This window comes from Athene noctua, chromosome 1, assembly GCF_965140245.1.
Source record: "Athene noctua chromosome 1, bAthNoc1.hap1.1, whole genome shotgun sequence".
Taxonomy (NCBI): Eukaryota; Metazoa; Chordata; class Aves; order Strigiformes; family Strigidae; genus Athene; species Athene noctua.
Genome location: NC_134037.1, coordinates 4,863,020 through 4,873,634, shown reverse-complemented (window position 1 = coordinate 4,873,634; position 10,615 = coordinate 4,863,020). Strand labels below are relative to the sequence as shown.

Sequence of the window (10,615 nt, the reverse complement as noted above, 5' to 3'; positions counted from 1 at the left end):
CCCACATTGTGACCAGGATGGACAATGGAGGGAGAGTTAGCAGTGCATTGCGGCCACAACTCAGCCCTATTGCATGCAGTTGCATCCCTGCCAGAGGTTGGGAAAGGCCTGAAACCCTGTGATACTGATCTTGTTCTCCCCTCATCATTATACCTGCAGATCTCCATCGGGTCCCTCTGACCCATCAGCTCAGTCCTAACAACTCTGCTACTGACAGCCCCTATTCATTTGTACTCTCATCAAAGCCACTGGGCTGAAATCGTATCTGATATTGGGTAACCAGAGCTGGGGGAAGGAGGGGGCTGCCAGCACACGTGGGAAATTCTGGTGCTTGTGCCACAATCAGCTCGACTTGGATGAATTCCCGTGTCTCCCCAGCATCCTCCGCTCCGCAAGGAAAAGCTCTATAAAAACCGGCAGCCGCAGCCTCCATCTATACCACCTCCTCCCTTCGAGCTCTCTCTGAGACTTCTCTCTCCAGCCTTGCTGAGATCCCAGCTCAACTCCAGCCATGAGGTTCCTCTACCTTGTCTTCGCTGTCTTCCTGCTGGTCTCCCTGGCCACTCCAGGTAAGATGACAAACTGGGCAAGATGAGCTGATACTAACTGGAATTCTTTTAAAGAAATTTTAGCTCTTAAAACTATAGTTATTACCAACTGAGGTGACTGCTATAACCTGGCCAGGTACTTTAATGACTTCTTTCAAGGGACAATGAATGTTTCCAGGGATGGAGCATCTACCACCTCTCTGGGCAACCTGTGCCAGTGTTTCGCCACCTGCATTGTAAAAAATGTTTTCTTTATATCTAGCCTGAATCTACCCTCTTTTAGTTTAAAACCACTACTCCTTGTCCTATCACAACAAGCCCTACTAAGAAGTCTGTCCCCATCTTTATTATACACCCTCTTTCATTCCTGGGGGGCCGCTCTAAGGTCTCCCCGGAGCCTTCTCTTCTCCAGCTGAACCCCCCAGCACTTTGATGACTTCTTTCAAGGGACAATGAAATAAGAACTACCTCAGAGAGATTTCTGTAGAAATAACTGAGGTTAAAACTTCAGTATCCAGTTTGGGACTGAGCCCAGGCCAGGCAATTCCCGAACAAGAGTCTGGATGTGGCCCTTTCTCTTGGGGACTCAGAGAGGTTGATAGTACCAGAGGGAACTCTTCTGTGCAACTCAATTTCTGTGTCAAGGAACAGTCCTGGGCACATTGGATTTACTGATGTGACATAACTATTGCGGCTAGTGCCTGTTTCTGAGACTCCAAGGCTTTCTGGTTCCTTTACAAGAGTTGAAAGGGGATTCTGGGCTGGGATCTCTCAGACAGGCATTAGAAACTCTCCTCAGATATCAAATCTCATCCACCTGGGCCAAGTCTTTCAGCTGGCCCACATTTAACCACCACGGTGAATATTTGGTGCAAGGTTGCTGTGGGGCCAGTTTCAAAACCTTTCAGCCTTTTCTGGGTAAGAGGACAATTTTTAAAATCATGATGCAACTACAGGCACCTGAGTGGACACCAAAGTTTTTGAAATAAGATTGATGTGGCTTTTGCTATTTTGCTCTGAGAACACTGATTCTGTCCCTTGAGGAGAGGTACAAGACAGGGAAAAACACATGCATGCAGATGAGCATCTTTATAACCTTGCCCAGATGAGCATCTCTATGAACTTTGCTTTTGGGCTGTCTCTCATGAGGGGAATGAATGTGCTCTCCCTGGGAGCATCTCTGTCCCAGACGGCACCTGTGTCACCATCTGGCCCTCGTGTCACCCGCTGGGGGCAGAGGGATGCACAGGGAGTTTCTCAGGCTTGTGCTCTTCAAGGTCCCTTCCTGCTTTGGGGCTGGGCTTGGGCAGGGGTGGTGGACATGTGGGAGGACGGGGCAGGACCTCCCTACGAGCAGGACCTCATCCTTCTGAGCCCTGCCACGCTCACACCAGAAGGTGCTGGGAGGGCACGACAGCGGGGCACGGGGGCGCCTCCCCTGACCCAACCACTCTCCCTCTCTCTCCCCCTTGCAGGCTATGGGCAGGTAAGGAAGCACTGCCCCAAGGTGGGGTACTGCTCCAGCCAGTGCTCCAAGGTGGACGTGTGGTCCTTCTCCTCCGACTGCAAGTACTACTGCTGCATCCCGCCCGGCTGGAAGGGCAAATAGGAGCTGAAGAGGAAGCAGCTGGAGAAGAGGAGGCACCGCGGTGGCTCTGGGAGCAGCTTCTCAGCTGTCTAACCCAGTTATCATCCCCTCCTTGCAATAATTAAAAAGGGACAAAAAAAGGAGATGTAACTCTGGTGTGTGTGATGTGGTTATTGTGTCCCCACGATCCCACAAAAAGCATTAGGACAGGTTCTCCAAGCTCAGTTCAAACGCTCATCAGCACCAAAAAAGCCTGGACATCTGCTGACAACGAGCTGCAGAGCTGCCAGTGGTCTTATGGGGTAGGGATTTAGGAAGAAGTTATCATTTTCCCTCTTGCCTTCTCTGTGGCCATGAGCACAAGCCTCTGGAGACCAGAGAGAATCTTTCAGTTCCTTGATGCTTTTTCAGCCTGCAGGTTATCTGCAAATGTCTTTAAAACTGTGGGTAGTTCAGCAATGTCTCCTCTAAGCATAAGACAGCCCTCTTTCCATGATAATGTCAGCCAATCCCCAGAGGTGGGCAACACAGAAGTAAATAAGCCCTCACAGACCTCATGCAACAGATTTTATGTCCTCTTCGTGCCAAGCCCCCAAGACTGCTCAGTCAATGCTTCTCTGTTATTTACAGATCAATATGGCACTTAAGGTTTGATTTCTGCTCTCCCTAGCTCAAACTGGGTGTGCTGGAGCAGAAAAAGGTACAGAGAAGAGCCATGAAGGTGACCAAAGGTGTGTGAAACCTCTGTAGCAGGAGCAGTCATGCGCCTCTGCACAGAGAAACTCTTTAGAGACTCTCACTAATGCATTGGCAGGTTCCTACTTTGACACCGGTCTAGGAGAGACAACACAGTTTTGAGGCTTCTCAGAAAGAAATCTAATTCTTTCTGCTGCATCGCTTTTAGGTTTGAAGGTACAGGTACACGGTGGGCATATGGACATATGCAGGGAGTAAGAGTCTGTGGTGGGTTGGTGGCTGGAGGCCAGGTGACCACCAAAAGTCACTCTATCACTACCCCTCCTGAACTGGGTAGGGGGAGAAGAATATGACAAAAAAGCTCGTGGGTCAAGATGAGGACAGAGAGAGATTGCTCAGCCATTACCATCACAGGAAAAAACAGACTCAACTTGGGGAAATTCTAATCTAATTTATTTCCAATCAAAGTCAGGGTAGGATAATGAGAAATGAAAACAAATCCTAAAATTCCTCCCTCCCTCCTGTCTCCTTCTTCCTGGGATCAGCTTCACTCCTGATTTCTCCACCTCCTCACCCTCAGCAGCACAGGGGGACGGGGAATGGGGGTTGTGGTCAGTTCATCACATGTTGTCCCTGCCTCTCCTTCCCTCTGCAGGGGAAGGACTCCTCACACTCTTCTCCTGCTCCAGCGTGGGGTCCCTTCCACGGGGTGCAGTCCTTCAGGAACAGACTGCTCCAACACGGGCTTCCCAGGGGGTCACTGCCTCCTTCGGGCATCCCCCTGCTCCGGCGTGGGGTGTCTGCTCCACCGTGAGTGCCCGTGGGTGCAGGGCACAGCCAAATGCCTCCCCCCACTCCTTCTTCCCTGACCTTGGTGTCTGCAGGGTTGTTTCTCTCATATTCTCACTCCTCTCCAGTTGCAGTTGAGCAGCAGCTTTTTCTCCTTCTTAAATATGTTACCCCAGAGGCGCTTCCCCCCTTGCTGACGGCCTCAGCCTTGGCCAGCGGTGAGTCCCTCTTGGGTCCCTCTGGCATTGGCTCTGTCGGACACGGGGGAAGCTTCTGGCAGCTTCTCACAGAAGCCACCCCTGTAGCCCCCCACTACCAAAACCTTGCCATACAAATCCAGTATAGTGTCCAACAGTGAAACAGCTTTTGCAAGGAAAAGCTGCTACAACCAGCTCTGCTCTCACTTCCCTGAGGAGGGGTCTGTATGACATTACCCACCACCAGCGGCCATTGGGGGGGTTGCTGGATGGTATTTTTCCAGGAGAAATTAGTTGTGAGTTAGTGGCTGGCATCACTGAACTATCTAATAGATACAGTGTGGGTTGTTATTTGTAGAGAAGTCGAGGACCAGAAGAGCTATAGGGACTGAGTAATCATTTCCCTCTAGGGAGAAGACAACTAGAGGGGTACACTGGGAAAATTTGGGGCAGTTTAATCATTCTTCTGCCTTATCTTCCCCTCTGCTTCTCCCCTGCTTTCTTATCTTGCAATACAAGGGACACACTCCGTGCAGAAAGAGAGAACAACTTCAGATCCACAGGGCCTGGGATCCGCTCAGCATCTTAGGGCTGTGCTGTCCAGGTTGGATGTGAAGGATGGAGTGGAAGGGACTCCTTTATTCCCAGTCCCTTCATGTCTTTGTTCACTTGGCACTCTCTGGGTGAGACTGAAATAGAGATTAGGGAGAGCTAAACTGAGGTGTTTCCATAAGAGGATCTACAGACACGCTAGTGGTTGATTGAGTTGCTTAAATAAAGATGTCTAGTGCCACCTGAGGCACCAGTGAGTGCCTGGGACATCTATATGTGGCTGGCAGGTATGATATGGGAGCTATGGGAGACCATTACCTTCTAGAGACCAGGCGGGACATCTCAGATACAAACCTAGAATGTCAGAGTCACTGGGAATTGCTGTTCCACTCAATAGTGTTGAGAGAGTTTAGAGCATGGTTCAACCCACCCTAAACAAAAACCTTCAGGCCAGTAAGCCAAGTGACTCTCCCAGCTCTGTGGATTATAGTGACTAAATCTCCACTATCAAAGGAGTGTAGACATCCAGAACAAAAGGAGACACCCACATGAGAAATAAAACTATAGGTGTATTCATCTCTAAAGGAAGCTTGCTCAGAGTGGATAGACTTGGAGCGAGTGCTTCTGCAGTTTTTGCTCTCCAGGGCAGATAGCCCCAGCCTGCTCTCAGGCAGTTCTGGAGGGAATGGTGTAATGCAGTGCCAATATTGTTCAGTCCGAAACATTCAGTCATTGCCAGGGAACACAACCTACAATATCTCTGCTTCGGTTCAGTTTCTTCTTGGACTGGGGGTGCCCTGGTAGCTATTCCATTGCTTCTCCTCAAGGGAGAAGGAAATGAGGGAAGAAACACATCGGTCATAAGCTGATGTAAATGTGAACACTAGGACATCTTCCAGCTTGTGGTGAAGGAGACTTTAGGTGGACAATAGAGGTATAAGCTACTTCCCACTCTTCTTTGGTCATCTCTGCACTCAGTGTTTTGCTATATAACACTCAAGAGACTAGAACTGAGTTGCTAATCATCCTATCTGCAGAAAGTGGCTTCCAAATCTCTTGGACATGGTTGATGTAGGAGAGAAGGGGAAACTTGCGGAAATTTCAGGAGGTCTCAGACGGTGCTGTCTGTGTTCAGGCAACCGAACTGAGCCCCAGACAATTAGCTTAGACTGGTGACCTCGTCTTCAGACAGAGGTTTTTTTGCAGGAAAGACATTTCAACTTTATAACAACTTGCATGTCCATTGCCACGGCACTTCGGATTCTCAAGTAGAGGGTCTAGGTCTTGACATACAGTTGGGAATGCACACGGTGGCACTGGCCAGTGTGGTATCAGTCCTGTCAGGTCTCTGTTTTGTAAGGGAAGAAGAAGGGGTCCCCAACATGTTGCTGTAACACCGTCCACCACAACCATTCCTACAAGCCAACACCAAGTCCCCTGACCAGGGACTGATAGTTCCAACTGTGTGCTAAAAGCTTTTGCAGCCAGACGGAGAGGAGTCAAGTTCCCGAAGGAGAGACGCCTGCACAGGCCACTTAAGATGCCTTCAAAGAGCCAGTGACAAATGGGCACAGAGTGGACGTCTCATTGTCAGATAGCCACTGGGTTGGAGTGACATAATATCCTGCTAAGCAGCAAACAATGTGTCCTTGGACAGCAGCAAAGTCATGCTCCTCCTTAACACCGTCCTCTCTGACAAAAAAATGTCTATAAATATCAGGATCTCCAGCCTTTTTGTTAACAACTAATTCAAGATCTCTCTGCAAGGCTGCATCTCAGACCTGCTGTGATCCTGGTGGATATCCAGTCATGAGGATCATCTATGTTGTGTTTGCAGTTTTTCTAATGGCCTTGATGGCTACCCCAGGTAAGGTGGAGCAGAAATGAGAGATAATAGTGTACCATAAAGGAATTAAGGTTTAAAAAAGACTTTTAGAGGAAAGTAGGTGTGGGTGGTGAGTCTTGTGTTGATATTTTGGTTGGGTTTGGCTCACGAGACTTTTGGGGTGGAGGTCAGCTCCATAATCACACCATCCTAGATATAGACATCCATTGTCTGGGGGTCTCCACGTGAACTGGGTCCCATCACGGTCATTGGACCCTAGAGTCAGAGCAATTCAGTTCATCTCAAGCTAAATACCCAGAGTGTGACTATGCTGATAAATTCAACAGTGCCAGGACTGAGGTCTCAGTTTGACATTTTGAACTAAGTCTTCCACACCATTTAAATGACAGCATAGTTACTGGCTCAGTTTTGCTCTTGGCCGGATAGCATGGACTCAACCAACCCTGAGGGAAGTGCTGGCAGTGGCCAGGGTCCAGTCCCAGGTATCAGTGTGGATGCAGACACTTTAAGGAAGGAGTTTACTGGGCGGTAGTGGATTTCTGTGCTCTTGACCATGATGAATTAGTCAATGCAGACGTAGTTCTCTTTCTTTCTACAGGCAAAAGCCAGCCAAAAAAGAGCTGCAATGGGTATTGTTCCAGGACATGTGCTAAAGGAGAGAAGGAGGAGCATACTGAAGACTGCAGGAGGATGTACTGCTGTCTGGCACACAGGAAAAAGAAGTAGAGCTGAGACTTTCGATGCTGAGAGGAGGAGGAAACAGGGATGTTTGCATTCGTTTCTTCTCATTTGATGGAAATGGAGTTTGCTTCTGTCATTAAAAAAGATCAGTTCTCACCCTGAAGTGTGCTGTGTGGTTCATTGTCTACCAGAAAGTTGTGTGCAGAGGATCAGGAAAGATCTGGTAAGTCTTGCTAGATAAGCTCATGTTTATGGAGACGATACGGTCAAATGCAGATACTGCACTTTCTCATGCCAGCCTCATCACAACAGGAGTCATAAATGAGTTTCTTAGTAGTCTGTTCACGTGAAGATGTGTCTTTGTGTGACTCAAACCCTGCAGGGATGTGCAGGACCAGAGACGGGGGGGTGGTATCAGAGAGAAATCTGCTGTACGCCCTGTCCTCCAGAGGCCCATCCCACACTTGGGCTGAGATGATCTATCAGTAACGACCATCGCCAAGGCTTTTCCTGTTCACTATATCCATCACCTAACATGCCCAGATCGATAACTCTGAGTCGTGTCCTCTAAGCTCAGAGATCATTGCCCAGGTTGTGGGACCAGCCAGGAGACCCCAGCAGGTGCCACAAAACCACTGAGCATGGTTCTCTGAGGGGTTAACCACCACCGGCTGAAAGCTGTGATCACCAAGGGGTGCAGCACACTGCAAACACCATCTTTGCCTTGCAGGATCAGAGACCCCTAGATTCGTTTCCGTTACTTCTTCTTCTGGTCCAGACAATCTGAACCAGCAGCCCAGACATCATCCTATGAAGGTGATGGTTCCATTTCCAAAGCTCTTTTGGGTTTCTTCAGATGTCTTCAGGATGTGAGTAACCTTACAAGCATCTGGGATGTCCTAGCTCCAACCCTCACCCCCCTGCACTGCCAATACATTTGAGAACCAATTCTCTAAGCCATTTGTATCCCGTGATGTTGTTTCCTCCCATTCTTCCCCCACTGTTTGTCTGTAGGGAGCTCAGAGCCTGCTTGCTCAAAACAAGAGTTATGTAAAGGCAGCAAATTCTCGCTAAAGCCTTCGGTTTGGACTTTGTTAAGACCCTGGAGTCCATATTTCATGAGCAAAACTCTCACTGAATTAAATGGTGCAAGGTCAGGACTGGAATGAGAGGGGGAATACGGTAACGACCTTTGCTTTGTGAGCAGCTCTGTGCTGTGCTGGAAGCACAGGCTCCTCAGGATGGAGTAGCTGGAGAATTAAGCAGGACGAGAACGACACAATCTGTCATGTCTCATATAACAGACTGGACCTAGCTAGGGCTGGTGCAGCCTAAAAATTGTGCTGTGGCTTCTGAACTTGCAAAGTGCCACCAGCAGTCAAGTGTTGTCCTCAGATGGACTTTGCTTTTTTCCTTCAGCACTCTTGTGTCATTAGCCCTCGTTTTCTCCAAAACAAGGTAACTCTCTCAATGAGTTTGCACAATGGGGTAGATAGCCCATGGCATCTATGCTGAGTCATGAGGTGACTTCCCAAGGAAGAGGGAAACTTGCCCTTCAACTGCTCATTCTCAGCCCAGACAGCATCTCTTAGCAACACTGCGTCCACTTGAAGGAGGAAAGTCTGGTGAATGTGAGAGAGATTGGTGCCGCACTGGTGAGAGCAGAGCTGCAGCCACTGACAGCAGCAGAGAGCCCGACCTTGTGTGGTGCAGAGCTTAGAAAATATAAGGAATAGTCAGGGAAATATGTCCTAAACCCCAAAAATTGTCCATTTGGAAAACTTCTGGAGTGTCTCACCATGAGTTAGGCATGGGTTACCAAGATGCTAAATAACAGCCCAGAGGCACTTCCCTTCCTGAACACTCATTTATATATCTCAGCCTGCTGAAGAAATCCCACCAGGAATGTGCAGGGAACACAGAGGCTCAAACCTGCCTCCTGCAAGGCGCATCCCTGGCTGCTTCTGCACAAGCTGGGCCTCCCCTGCAGGGTCTTGCAGCTTCTCCCTCCCATGTCAAAGCACATTCCCCGTGAATTATCCAGCCTAACTGCTGTGGGATGGTGCTGGATGAATCAGACAGTCCTCCACATGGCCTCTTACCTTCCCCTTTTTGTTCTGTGCTTTTATTTAAACAAGAATTTAAAGTGCCCAGACATGAAAGAAAACATTTTGCCTGATCTCAAAGGAATACTTTCTTCTTTCTTTTTTTTTTTTTTTGGACATACTGAAAAGGCAAAAATTTGATTTCTTTTAGATCAAAGTCAATTTTCTTTCAATTCTTAGGGCTTGCCAATGAACCATAAAATCCTCTGCGTGCCCCTCTCTGGTTTGGAGAACAGGGGCATGCCCCGGTGCTGCAGTGGGAAGCAGAGCTCACAAGCTAGACAAGAAGGGAATATCCAGGGCTCTTCTTTGCTCGCCATTTTCTTGGAATAGAAAGCACAAAGCAACCCAAATCAGCTTCGGGCATTGCTGACCCTGGCTCCTATTCATCACTATGATCTTCTCTCCTTTTCTAGTAATGCCTCCAGGAGGAGCACTTAGAAATCCCTGCTGCAGGGTACTGTGGATACTGAGACTTCACCTTGGTTTGAAGGGAGACAGGGTGGTTTTCCTGGAGAGGAATTCGCTGTGGCTCAGGGCGTTGCCTTCTGCAGGTGTTTGAGGCCAATTTTTCCTTTCACTCCCATCAATGTCCTCAGCTCTGGACTCCGGTGTCACCTCTTACAAGGCACTGGGGGAAAAGGGCTTCCCCTGTCTCTCTTTGAGAGGCAGGAAATCATGGTTTTACTCAGTTTCAATGTACAGCAAAACTATATGATTTAAAAGCTCAAAATAAAAATGGATCACCGCAGTTTTATCTGAGAAAAACACTTCAGCCGAAGCCACATCTTCTTCTTTCCCCAGCTGTCCTCCACCAACCCCAGTTCCACCTTGTGGAACATTAAACATTTTCTTTCTAAGGAAAAATACCCATGGAAAAATGTCAGTAACACTGCTATGACGTTGCCATTTTGCTCTTGTCTTTATTTCTTGACCATCTGCATTCCTGGGGCTGTAGTGAGATCCTTGAGGAGGGGCAGGAACATCTGCTCAGATCACTGGGAGTGATGCCCGCTGCTTGTACGTTGCCCGGCTTGCTGGTTCCTGCTTCTAACGAGCCTTGAGGAAACACAAAATACACTGTAGATAATAACAGTTTCATCTTCTAGTGAGGTTGGAGTCGTCAGGGGTCAACAGAGCCTACTGCAGGTCTACCTTGGGTGCAGGTATAGGGGAGGCACTTCCCTCCTTGTCTGAGATGTGCCAGTTCGCTTTGCTGTTTGGAAATACTTAAGGATGTTGATAGAGGCAATTTCCAGTGTTGCTGCAAAGTGACCTGGCAAGATTTCCCACACATCCTGACCACCACACAGGCCAAGTGTTGCAGCTAACCACAGTCAGTGTTTTTTTGCTAGGTTTTCATTATTATCATTGCTGCAGTTATCGCTTTTATGACTGTGGGACCTCTTTGAAACGATCCCCATCGCTGTGCACTTGTCACACGAGATGCTGGGCAGTCAGGGAGCAGAACACAGAAGATGTTCCCAAGAGCTGAAGACTTACAGTCTTCATCACCAAAGCCAGCTTAGCAGAAAGCCTTCCAGAACTTATACCAACCTGCAGAAGTCCACAGCTGCTTGTTTGCAGGAGAGAAATGCTTCCTGGTTACTCAG

General features: G+C 48.5%; 1 protein-coding gene across 1 annotated transcript; it reads left to right on the top strand.

Annotated features, from left to right (window-relative positions):
* Window positions 1-511: 511 nt before the first annotated feature.
* LOC141967480 (cygnin) lies at window positions 512-2,157 on the top strand. Its single transcript, XM_074921307.1, has 2 exons — window positions 512-569; window positions 2,024-2,157. Exons 1-2 carry the CDS (start codon window positions 512-514, stop codon window positions 2,155-2,157), a joined length of 192 nt encoding a protein of 63 aa, XP_074777408.1.
* Window positions 2,158-10,615: the final 8,458 nt, after the last annotated feature.